The sequence below is a fragment of the Engystomops pustulosus genome, chromosome 7 (assembly GCF_040894005.1).
Source record: "Engystomops pustulosus chromosome 7, aEngPut4.maternal, whole genome shotgun sequence".
Lineage (NCBI taxonomy): Eukaryota > Metazoa > Chordata > Amphibia > Anura > Leptodactylidae > Engystomops > Engystomops pustulosus.
Window position 1 is genome coordinate 143,298,489 of NC_092417.1, and position 13,422 is coordinate 143,311,910.

At 44.2% G+C, this 13,422-nt stretch overlaps 1 protein-coding gene across 1 annotated transcript in view; it reads right to left on the reverse strand.

The window, feature by feature from the left end:
* MOB2 (MOB kinase activator 2) overlaps positions 1 to 12,173 on the reverse strand; it is a 30,166-nt gene extending 17,993 nt beyond the window's left edge. The window contains exon 1 of the mRNA XM_072118082.1: positions 12,010 to 12,173. Coding sequence (XP_071974183.1) covers positions 12,010 to 12,026 — 17 coding nt within the window. The 5' untranslated portion in view covers positions 12,027 to 12,173. The remainder of the gene's footprint in view (positions 1 to 12,009) is intronic.
* Between the last annotated feature and the right edge of the window lie 1,249 nt (positions 12,174 to 13,422).

Consider the following 13,422-nt stretch of genomic DNA (forward strand, 5'->3'; position numbering starts at 1 on the left):
TAGCCCCAACCACACTGCAATCTGCTTCCTGGCTCAAGTTCCATCCACCTGTCCAGATCCCGTTTTGGTGGTCCAGGATAACCTAGTAGCAGTCTCTACATACCTATAAGGCAGCCTTAATTGGTAACCTCTCCATAAGGAGAACTTCCTGACCCTAGTCAATAGCCTCTCACACAGCCAAGCCAGTTCCCTACACTGTACTGAGGAGACCCAACCAGGTGGAAACAGTCCTGTCTACAGTTGGGAGTCTGTTCCTTCTGGAATAAATTTACTGGTTTGGTGGAATCCCAGATGTTATCAAACTTCTTGTAGGTCATACTTGGTGTTGAGGGGGCTGCGTTTCAAGGTAGCAAAAGGAGGCATTATTTTTCATTTACCACCCTGGAAAATATATTTGCATTCTTCCTAGGAGTCGTCTGTGAGGAGTTCCTGTGGTTTGGCCTGAATCTCCGACCTTGAATTGCTCCTGTACCAAAACGCCGGGGGGCAGACCAGAGAGTATACATTCGGCAGCTGGCCTATGGATTTTCCCCCCGTTGGCCCAGCTACTCACAGTATCCAGGCCTATCGCACCCAAGTGCTGCACTAGCCTGCCCTTAAAGTGCCAGGTGAAGCAGTCCTGCTGAAGGCCTACTCTGCAGCTGAATCCCGGCTTCAATTTCCTCTGCTGGCCCTGACACCCTTCATCAGCATAAGGACTACCTCCAGGGATCTTGCACCTCATCAGGGAGACTCGTTTCATCTCTGAAGGACCTTCAGTTACCACTGCTATCTGCCCCTACTGCAGAAACACCCTTGAAGGGCCAATACCTCAGTCATCTTTGCAGATGTCTACGCCCATAGCCTTGCAGCACCATACAAGAGATTGACATCCTAAACGCTCGTATGTCTTTCCTATGTCTGTCGTTTCCCCGGTTATTTTCTCCTCATTCCCCAAGTTTCCCTTGTTTTTTTTATACACACAGGAGGGATTGATACGAAACCGGTCTTAATTTCACCCTTGATGATCTACATATCTACTCTAATGTGCAGAGAGTTTTAATTCCCCTTCTAAAAGGTGTAGAGCCATAACCGATTACTATAAACATCAGCCTGTTGTCATATGTCTACAAGAGACATTTCTCCACTACCTCAAGCCCCAAAAACTTTCATTCTCAAGTCAGGAGGTTTTACCTAGACTCATATGGTCAGAAGACAAGTGAGGGGGGGGGGGGCATTCTCCTTAAAATATCCTTTCCTTTAGAGCCTCTATCCACATACTCTGACTCGGAGGGTCACTACATAAAACTTTACATTTTTTACGTTTGGCGCCCAAATCTTATCCCTTTATCGTTGGTGAACAAATCGCTACTAGTGGACCAATCTATCCATTCACAGATAGAACTTAATTCATACTTTCGATCCACTGCAACATCTAACTAACCTGTAGGTAACCGATGGTTGGGTCATTGTAACATATGAAATAAAATGCTAAACAGGTTAGTGGCACAACATAAGAGGCAACGTAATCAGGTGCAGTATTCACTAGAGAAGCAGCTGAATTGCCTAGAACCCACCCCACACCTCAACAAACGCAAAGGGACAAGTTTTCTAATCTCCAGGAGCTGCGGGATGCCCATAAAAAAGAACTTATAAAAATATGCTAAAAAGGCGGAGGTGCTCCGGGCTACGTCACCGGAGAGCCTCTTGGCTCAGAAGAAAAATTTTTATGCACGCCCCCACTCTCTGAAGTTGTGTCTACCATGTACAGGCATCCAAGTGGGTGGGATGTCACTTCCCGACTTTATTATAAAGCTGCTCAAGAAGCTCAATTCCTTATTATCTCTTCCTCTACAAACCTCCCGCCTCATGGACCAGTAGGAGTCCAATCTGGGTTGTCAGCTCTCATTGGCAAGACGTTGACATTGCTGCACCACATTATCAAACGGTAGCCACCAGGTCTCACACTTCTCTTAGGTTACTACATAGAGAGTATTATGCGCCCGCCTTGCTAATATCTAAACGCATGTGCCTAACACTTGTTTCCGAAGCTGTGATGCATTTGGTGGCGCTGTCCGCTGTGACACATTTGGTGGAATCCCTCTAAAGCAATGTGAAAGCCCTTATACGCTCAGATCTGGGAAGCGCAGTATTGGTGACCCCATGTTGTGCTCCTGCTAGGAGACAAACCAGCAAAAGTCCAGAATAGGGAACACCTTTTAGTCCAGTTCATAACCTTAGCAACCAGGATTCACATAGCATGAAAATGGAGAATGTCACACCTGTCCTTTATCGCAGTTGAAATAGGATTATGGCATCCATGTAATGCTGTCCGAGAGAATTGGGGGGACTAGGTCGGACACACCCCCACTATTCAGAAGAATTTGGAACCCAGTGGATTGTCAGGGATCACTCGTTATTGAAAGTGTTTAAGTATTCTCCGACTGAATCCAACACTTGCTATTTATTTGGATCATGTAAATATATTTGGCTAGGTGTCTACAGGTTATGACTGGTAAAGGTTTAAAAAAAAAAAAAAAGTCTAATACCCTGTGACCGCCAACCTTTTTCCCTCTCCGTTGTTTTATTTTTTTAATTGCTACAACTGTTGGACTTGTACTGATTTCTACAAATATTGGGGGTATATATTTCGCCTTGACCTACTGTAAGGTCCTGTTTACTTTTAATAATAAAACTTCTGTTGAAACAAAAAAAAAAAAAAAGTTCCTGTATAAAGATAATTTTCCATAAATGCGGTCCCTTAGAAACCAGATAGCTGTCCTTGGATATGACCACCATACTGCAGCAGTGGCCAGGTATGCATTATGGAGACCTGACTGATCACCTGGATTCGTCGTTCATTACTTCTGGACTGACATGGGACAAGCAGCAATTCCCAGAGATTCCCGAAGTAAAAACTATTTCTTTGCTCATATAATCCTGCAGCGTTTGTCATATCTAAGGACAATAATCTCGATTCTAAGGGATAACATGGGAAATTCTCGTCATACATGTACATTTTTTTTTATAAAATACAATTTATGAAATGTATGTATATAACAGATGAATTACATTAAATGTGACTGCCAAGATGAGAATACCCCTTTAAAAGATATGCAAGTCTTTGGAATAACTGCAATAACAAACCTATCAGTAAACAATAGTGATTAGGTAGTATACAAAGTGCATATCATCCTCCTCTAGTCACACAATGCCAAGCATCATACTCCCCGGCTACTAGGGCCCAATAATTTGCTGCCAAACCAGTAATCAGGGGGGAAATCTAAGATATATATGAATGCGGCCTACACGTTATCCCATTGTCCTGCCGATGACAATAGAAAAAGACTGCCTGGGTCGCAAAGTCATGTAGGAATAATAATAATAATTCCTTTATTTATATAGCGCCCACAGAGCTTGCCTAATCAGTCCTACCAGTATGTTTTGGAGTGGAAGGAAACAGGGGGCCCTGGAGGAAACCCACGTAAAAACAGAGAGAACATACAAACTCTTGGCAGATGTTGAACTGGATGGGACTTGAACCGAGGACCCCAGCGCTGCAAGGCTGTAATGCTAACCACTGAGCCACTGTGCTTCCTGTAGGACCTGCACTTTTTGGGGGCCAGGCAGTCAGCTTACACGTGGGGCCTATAGAAAAAGTTGACCCAAAAACAGCACCATTGCTGCCCATGTAACAAGAGAAAAAATTGTGGAGGTCCCGGTCTGCAGCAAACAAATCACTTGGTGATGCCCTACTGTCATGCCATCTGCCTTTGTAAATATGGTGCCAGAAGGACCTTGCTAAGAAACCATTATTTGCTGTATATATGTGTCAGCCAACACCAGGGTCATTCCCCATTCCCTTAGGCCCTGAATTAGGCATAACATGGTGCATTCAATGAGTCTGCAGAGGCCCTTTAATTTTTTTAACCCCCAACACATTCCAAAATGTTAAAATCGGATGCCTGGTTTTGGAGCCGCCTGCTGCAGAAGAAACCTGCCCCATCTGCTTGGTCTAATAGAAAGAGCAGGTAGAGTGTCTCACTGGTTTCTAAACCTCAGGTCCCTTTAAGGGACAGATTACACAAGCCCTAGCTAAATGGGTTTGTGTGATAGGTCCAAATATTTTGTCAGGCAGGTGGGGCTGCAGGGTACACGTGCCTGTACTCCTCAGCTATACCATGTAGTCAGGAATAAATAAAGCAGGAGCCCAGGGCAGGTATGGGTCTACCTTACCTTGGCTGTGACATGCCGTCAATTAAAAGAGAAATAATAATCATAAGGAGAGAAATATAGGATTTATGTTTCAACATGTTCTGCACACATCTAGTTTACACCATTGCGTTTCCTTGTATCAGTGTAGTAAGGTCTGATTATAGCAGATGGGGAGCCCTTCCTAATAACTGAGAGGTCAGGCGTGTGATCACTACACCACAGGATAATTTGTTCTTCACCATAAAGCAGCAATCATTACAGTAAGGTAGGTCCTCATCTCACTGGGGGTCTGACAACTGGGCCGCCCTATCAGTCAACCTTTTGATGCAGGGCCCTTTACAGGTAATGGGGCCAGAAGTAGAAGCCTCCGATGAATATGTTACATCCAAGCAAAACATGCAGCTCAGTTTCCCTACTGCAGGCCGGTCTTACACCAGTGATCCCAGAAAAGAGTCAAGTTCAGTTCAGCAGTTTATGGTTCAGATTGGTAAATCCTGCAGCTTATCCACCATAGATGTTACATAGTAGACAAGGCAATGTGCTTCTAGATCCCTTGTCAGGATAGAGGATAGCCAGCTGAGTGGTGAGGGTCCGGGAATAGGGGGCCTCTATGCATAGTTGCCTTTTCACTCCCTTCAATACTATTGTAGTGATGGAAATTGCTGAGCACAGTGCTCAGGTATCTTGGCACTCACATAAGCTTTCAATGAAAGTGCCAGAGAGAGCCCTGTGCTCTCCAGTTTCCAACGCTTCAATAGTATTGAAAGGAGTGACAGGGAGAGAATGCGATTTTTGGGGTCCCCGTTTTCCTGATCCCAGCAGGCAGACCCCCTACCACAGTTGCCCTATTCTGTGCAAATGGGATGATTCAAATAGTTGGTACAACCCTGCAATATCAACTAATCTAAACTAAATGGACAGCCAAAAATCAAGCAGCCAAACCCTTCTATTTTTACCAAGGGGGTCAGAACATCCCTAAATGGAATGTACAAGTCATCTAATATATATCAGCACCTTTAATCCGCTCAAGCTAATAAACACAGGAGGTCTACACATAAGATGTCGCACATGTCTGTGTAGAACATATCCTGGAGCTGCAAACATAAAGCTACAGTAAGGAAACCTCACTAAGGAAGATGGTACATTTCATCATTTAAGAAAATCCCTTTAAAGAAAAACTGTTGCCACATTTTTCACAAATACATCTTGTGAAAAGTTTCCCTCACATTCCCGTAAAATCAACTTTGTTGTCTTACCTAGCATAGAGCTGTGAGTCAAAAGGGGTGTGGCCTCCTATGCGGAGTACAGAGGCTCTTCCCCATGTCCCATGCCCCTTATCATTCAGCACTTAATATGATGTGACCAGTGATGTCATCTAAGGTCCTTTACCCCATTACATTTGCAAAATGTACCCCATGTATGTATCTGATCACATGAAATCACAGCAGCCCCTGTCGTGGATGAGGAGAACTAGAAATCCATGGAGGCGGATGCCATGTCATGTGATCAGATTCAAACACTGGTACATTTTGCAAATGTTAGGGGGTAAAGGACCTTAGATGAGGTCCTGAATGATGTAATAGAGCTCTCTCAATGTTCCAGGAAGACACTGTAAAACATGACAGTATTTACCACAGAGCTGTACATGTCTGTAGTTGAATATTGGCAGACGGTGCCCAAGTACTGGTAGCAATAAGACCCATCAATCAATACTTGGGAGGCAGAGCAGGGATCACTGCATATGCTGGACTGCAGCAGTATCTGTGGACATCAGGAGAGTTTCATATACCTGTTAGTTTACAAAGAATATGTTTTAACCATTTAGAGATAAGGGCAATTTTAATCAGTTTTATGAAGTACTTATTTTGGGTGGGATAATTTGAATGGTAGGTTCCCTTTAAAATCATGAAAGGGCTTTGTGAGTGTGAAGACATCCTGGTGATCTCAGCAGATCAATGCCTACAGTCCATAACAAGCATTTACGGCAACATCCAACCTTGTGACTATTGATCCTTTCTATACTCCAGTGATGGGCGCAGTAATGATGCGCTCAGCACAATACACATACCATATGATGGTGATCCTGGTATAACCCAGGGGTACACTACACATACATTATGATGGTGACCCCGGTATAACCCAGGGGTACACTACACATACAGTATGAGAGTGACCCCAGTATAATCCAGGGGTACACTACACATACAGTATGATGGTTACCCCAGTGTAACCCAGAGGTACACTACACATACAGTATAATGGTGATCCCAGTGTAACACTACACACACAGTATGATGGTGACCCCAGTATAACCCAGGGGTACACTACACACAGTATGATGGTGACCCCAGTATAACCCAGGGGTACACTACACATACAGTATGATGGTGACCCCAGTATAACCCAGGGGTACACTACACATACAGTATGATGGTGACCCCAATATAACCCAGGGGTACACTACACATACAGTATTATGGTGATCCTGGTACAAGCCAGGGGTACACTACACACACAGTATGATGGTGATCCTGGTATAACCTAGGAGCACACTACACATACAGTATGATGGTGATCCCAGTATAACCCAGGGGTACAATACACATACCGTAAGATGGTGACCGCAGTATAAGCCAGGGATACACATACCGTATGATGGTGACCCCAGTACAACCCAGGGGTACACTACACATACAGTATGATGATGACCCCAGTATAACCCAGGGGTACACTACACATACAGTATGAGAGTGATCCTGGTATAACCTAGGAGCATACTACACATACAGTATGATGGTGATCGTGGTACAAGCCAGGGGTACACTACACATACAGTATGATGATGACCCCAGTATAACCCAGGGGTACACTACACATACAGTATGAGAGTGATCCTGGTATAACCTAGGAGCATGCTACACATACAGTATGATGGTGATCGTGGTACAAGCCAGGGGTACACTACACATAGAGTATGATGGTGATCCTGGTATAACCTAAGAGCACACTACACATACAGTATGATAGTGACCCCAGTACAACCCAGGAACAGAATATGAAAAGAATTGACATTTGGTAAAGGCATCTGTGCCAAAAGTATAGGATATACATTTTAGGGAGTCCTAAAAACTTTTCTCTCCTACCATGGGTTGTAAGAAAACCTGTCACTTAAATGAACCCACCCAAAATAAATACTTAATTAAAAACTATGATTAAAATCATTGCCTTTGCATGCCTGCAATGTTACAAAAATCACCTGAGGCACTGCCTCCTTAGTCCTGAGTGACAGGTCTCACTGCTAGGACATGCTGTTGTGTGGATTGAGTTTCGAACAGGGTGATGTCATCTAAGGTCCCGTTACATTTGAAACTCTACTCCATATATGTATCTGATCGCATGAATCACAGCAGCCTCCATGAAGGATGGGGAGGAGTAGAAGTCCATGGAGGCTGCTGTGATTTCAAGTGATTAGAAACATACATGGGGTAGAAGTTTCAAATGTAAGATGTAATGTTAGATGACATCATCCTAGTCACATAACATGCTGAGAAGAGCAATGGGACATGGGGAGGAGTAGTCAGGCAGGGACAGGTGACAGAGTAGCCGAGCAAGACACACCCCATCTGATGCCAGGTAATGCAAGATAAAGTTGATTTATGGGGATGTAAAGGAAAGAAGGTGGTTGTTATTTAATAGGCCGCTGTATTTGTGAAAACGTGGGTGACAGGTTTCCTTTCAGATTGTGGAGACCTCCACCTATCATATGAAAAGACTATCATCTCTCGACATTCACTGTAGATTCATTTAGCTGTCAGATAACGCATGTTGAAACCCATGGCATGGGGCAATTGCCGTCCTTTGCTCACAGTGGTTTGTGAATAATTATCTATGGGGGTAAAAGCCCTTTAAATGAAAGCATCAGGTCAGGAAAAACAATCAAGTTCAGTATTCAAAGAAATATCTGCACCACACGTTTCTTTCTCAACACAGCCCAGACTGACATCCATGGACATCATCAACTTCTAAATATGGGTGGAAAAATTACAGAGCCTGTCCCTAAGCAGTGTACAATTCCATTGTCTATGACATATGTGCAGACAGCTCATTATATAACCGTGTACACACCTCAGCTCCAGGATGTGACTCTGAACAGATACGATTCAGAAGACACCCACAGCATGGAGAGTGCACACACACACAGGAGGGAATCCTCAGCCAACCAGCTGATGTGTTTGATGGCTCTGGGTCGGTGGTGATTTCAAAATGTCTGTTCATTTGGAGGTGTCTGGCAAAGGATTACCACATTAATACTACAAAGAATGTAAAAGTATGGAGGAAACTGATGGAAGATCGGACAATCTGACATTCATCACGTATACGGAGTTACTGATCAAGAAAAACACATCCCAGAATACACCTTTCAGACTGCTAGTTATCATATACGTAGTCACACAGATGGGATTTGTAAGGATGGAGCAATATGAAGACTTTAATATGACCACCTTCATCCTATAGCATCATGTGACAGCATCATTTATACAAAACCTAAGGAAAGAGACAGTCATTGACACAATGGGGTGAGCTGTTACTAGACTGGATGAGCAGTAGGGATAAGGGCAGGGATAAAAACAGCCAATTAGTTTATCTGCACTCAAAAAGTGGACTAATACACAACGTACTAACTATTACAGAGCTATAATTGCCATTACTGGCACCACATACTGTTAGACACTTTCAGGGCGAGTGCTTATAATTTACAAGCAGCCGTCCAGGAAGGGTGCCCCAAATTATCTAATATAAGAGAGTTTGTCCTAAGAAAATGCTTCCCTTTAAAAGAAATCTACAATCAAGATCCATCATGATAAAACAGGGACATTTACTCATAGATCCAGGCACTGTGATAGTGGTAATCTTCTTATATTTGTTATCAATGTCCTCCATCCTTCTAAAATCAACTTTTAAAATGATGCTAATGAGCCTAATGGCTCTTGTGGGGGTTACCAGAGCCATCTGTGCTCGAGCTCTTCCATTATTTGATATTACAGAGGGAGGATGAAATAGTAATCCTCTGAAACCCCAACCAGAAGGGGCTCCGGTAAAACCCCCTTGCCTCCTCTGACTCATGACCATAATTTTAAAAGTTGATTTTAGAAGAATGGAGGCCATGGATATCAAATATAAGAAGATTACTACAGTCACTGTGCCTGGATCTATGAGTAAGTCTCCCTGGTTTATCATGATGGATTTTGATGGTAGATTTCTTTAAATCCATGTGAAGTGACAACCCCCACCATGTGGCATGCCAAGCATGTCTAGCTTTCCATACTAAGTATGCAACTACTATCTCATGCAGCCTTTAAGATGAGACAGGTCAATATCTTAGATGTACAAATAAAAATGGAAATCCCTTAATCATAAGGTGGTAAGAGACAAGAGGCTTATTGCCTTAGGACACACAAGGTCACACCTGTCACAATGTTGTGTGCTGGGTAAAGATGGATGAAATAGTACTGCACTGCAGCGAGTTTTCTCCATACTCGGATGAATATCTGGATGATATTCCATGTAAGATCTCCTCATAAAGTAAACTGAAAGCCGCACGTGCCGCTCTTATCCTCAGTGGAGTCCTGTGGTATTTCCTGAGCGACGGCGCTTGTTCATTCTCAATCATCAGCAAGTCCTCTGCATTCTCCATAAATAATGGAACTGAAAGCCTAAAGTCTGGCGGATGAGGAAGGAAACGGCCAAGTATAGAAAAATAACCTGCTATAATACCACAGCCTCAGGTTCCCGCACACAGGGGGTTGTTTAAGGTGTTATGGAAGGAAACGCATCCTTTCTGTGTCACTCTGCATGTTACACATTACTGTCCCCTTAGACAGAAAGGACTAATCCTACTACTGGATTCTCTAGGATGCCCAATGACAACCAAGGAGCAGGAGGTGAAGGTTTTAGCCGCTGAGGGTTTACTTTACTAATGTTATCATGAAGTATCTATCCTGGTCCTGGGATCTGTGCCATCTTTTCAGTGAAGAGCCTATACAGACCATTACTTCTGGTTGTTTGGTGGTATATCCGTAGCAACCAGTCTGTCTCAAATGACCCCTCAGTTTCACGACCTGCTGACAGCATAGGGAGCCGGCAGCCACTTGGCAGCACTCGTGTCATGCCATTCCCATCTCAGCCTGCATTATTAATAGGATTTTTTTCTAAAAATAAATGTCAACTTTCCAGTTGTCTCCTATTCTGGCAGCAAGAAGGGTTGTGCCAGTGCAGCATCAGACGAATAAGAAAGATGATTATACAATATGATAAAACCAGCTGCCCTGCTTATACTTATGGTCTCACTACAATGCCCCCTGCATTGCCAGTGCTACCCCTATAGCAACATCACACCAAAATATCAGGGAAACCAATCATAATTGTGCAAAGTTCTTACCCACAAATCATATTCTTGCGGATCTATAGCAATTCCCTTTTATTATCAGCATGACCCAGAAGTAATATGCCCCTCAACAATACAATCCAAGCTGGCATCTTATTATACTGCCACCCATGCCTCTATGAAGCAACTACACCATGGTATCCTACTACAATATCTCACGCACTGCCCACCATGAGAGATCAGACACCGCCATTGTCATCCCCCTGACGTGTACATCCACTACCAGTCATCCTGCACAATGCCCTATCTCACCCTTATTACTGGTCACCCCACTTGCCCTCATGGTGCCCTAACACCCCACTAACTATAGTGCCAAATACACACCTCATTAACCATCACCCCACTACTAACTATAGTGCCATATACACAACCCACTACTAACTACAGTGCCATATACACAACCCATTATCCATCACCCCATTACCAACTATAGTGCCATATACACACCCCACTACTAACTACAGTGCCATATACACACCCCATTATCCATCACCCCATTACCAACTATAGTGCCATATACACACCCCACTACTAACTACAGTGCCATATACACACCCCACTACTAACTACAGTGCCATATACACACCCCACTACTAACTACAGTGCCATATACACACCCCATTATCCATCACCCCATTACCAACTATAGTGCCATATACACACCCCACTACTAACTATGGTGCCATATACACACCCCACTAACTATAGTGCCATATACACACCTCATTAACCATCACCCCACTACCACTATAGTGCCATATACACAGCCCACTACTAACTATAGTGCCATATACACACCTCATTATCCAACAACCCATTACCAACTATAGTGCAATATACACACCTCATTAACCATCACCCCACTGCTCCATGATGCCCTATCTAACCCTTATAACCTGCTACCCCACATGATTATTTATCCACCCCCCATTATCACCTGCCATATCATTACCCTCATAATGTCCTGTACAGCCCTCATCAACTGTCACCCCATATCACCCCATGATGTCCTATGCCCCCTTAATAGTTTTCATTCCACTGCCCTAATGACATATCCACACCTCATCATAGCCCTGCCCTTCATCTTGCCCTTTCCACCCCTCTTTACCCCCATAACCTATCCGCCTCATTGCGTGTCAGGACGCCCTATGAAGTTTCTAGGAGCAGTCACCCGTTTGCCCTCCATGTCACCTCCCGCCCTCCTAGCAGTCCATACCTCTCATGTTCCCCCTCCACCATCAATAGGTTGTGTCGTGCAGCTCCTGCCACCAGTGCCACCTGTCACCCCATGCCCTTCATGTTACCCCTGCACCTGCTCCATCCCTCTGGTGCTACCTGTGCCCTCCCATAAGAGACTTCCCCTGTCTTACCCCATAAGCCACTCCATGTCTGCCTTCCCCTCCGGCTCAGCTCATCCTCGGTGTCTCCCGCTCCCCGGCTCAGGCTCCGGCTCCGGCGGAAGTAAACACAGCACCGCCCGCAGTACGCACACTTCCGGGTCCGACGTCACCGAGCGGTGCAGCATGGGAGGTGGGCGAGAGCGCTCGCGGTGCATTGTGGGAAGAACAGTGACAGCTGCGGAGAGGTGGGCGGAGCCTCCTGTCCCTGGCCCCTCAGCTACTGGCATGCTGGGAGTTGTAGTCTTATGACAATCTGCACAGTCATGGCTCCAACCTGACTATTACAGTTGTCACAGAGGCTGTCACCCAGCTTTCCCATGAACATAACTTCTGTGGGCAGTAGTCACGGAAACTGGCTGACAACCCTGTGAGAGTTGCCATAGGGACAATGCTGGTTGTCACCCAGCTTTCCCAGGTACAGAGATCACTTTGTAGGGGAATGAGGTGCGCACATACATAAAATTATGGATGTTTTTACATTATTTTTATTATAACAAATGCTTAACCGTTTCAAGCCTGATCTGGGGTTAATATCATTTACAGAACTTTTTGAGATCTGGCTGTGTTTACATGTTGCGTTTTACATGTGTTATGCATTGTTTACATTCATCTTCCATCTTCCCAATATGATTAATGCAAACACGTAAAAGCTGAATCTGTGTTGTGACTGGAGCGTGCCTTTAATTCTTATATATTGATTTCTGGTCTGTGGTGCTGGGTATATTTCTATATGACAGCACAGGGTCCAACTAATATGTGCCACTCTGTATTCTGCATGTTATTACTACCCTATCAGCTGACTTTAAGGGGTATTCTTGTCTGGACAGTCACATTCAGTTTCATTAATCTGCCATATAATAATAATTCTTTATTTATATAGCACACAAAGCATGTCATATTGGTCCCTGTAACCATGGGACTCACAATCTAAAACTAACAGTATGTTTTTGGAGTGTGGGAAGAAACCGGAGTACCCAGAGAAAACCCATGCAAACTCTTTGCAGATGTTGGGATTTGAACCCAGGACCCCAGCGCTGCAAGGCAGAAGTGCTACTCACTCAGCCACCATGCCGTATATAAACATTTCTACAATTAGATGTCATTTAAAAAAATTACCCGTGTGAAGATAATTTCTCATAAATGTAGTCATATGGTCCCTTAGAACCAAGACTGTGTCATTGGATACGACCACCTCTGCTGGAGGGATTGCACAAAGACACAAAACGTTTTTGTATATGAAATGTCTGGAAGTTACTGCAGGTCCCACAGCCGTCCTGTGGTAATGATTGCTGAATCCAGGAGGTCAGGCAGGGTTCAATAGCTCATGTCTGGCCACTACTGCCAAAATGTGAGGTGGCAACATTTATGAGAAATTATCTTCAC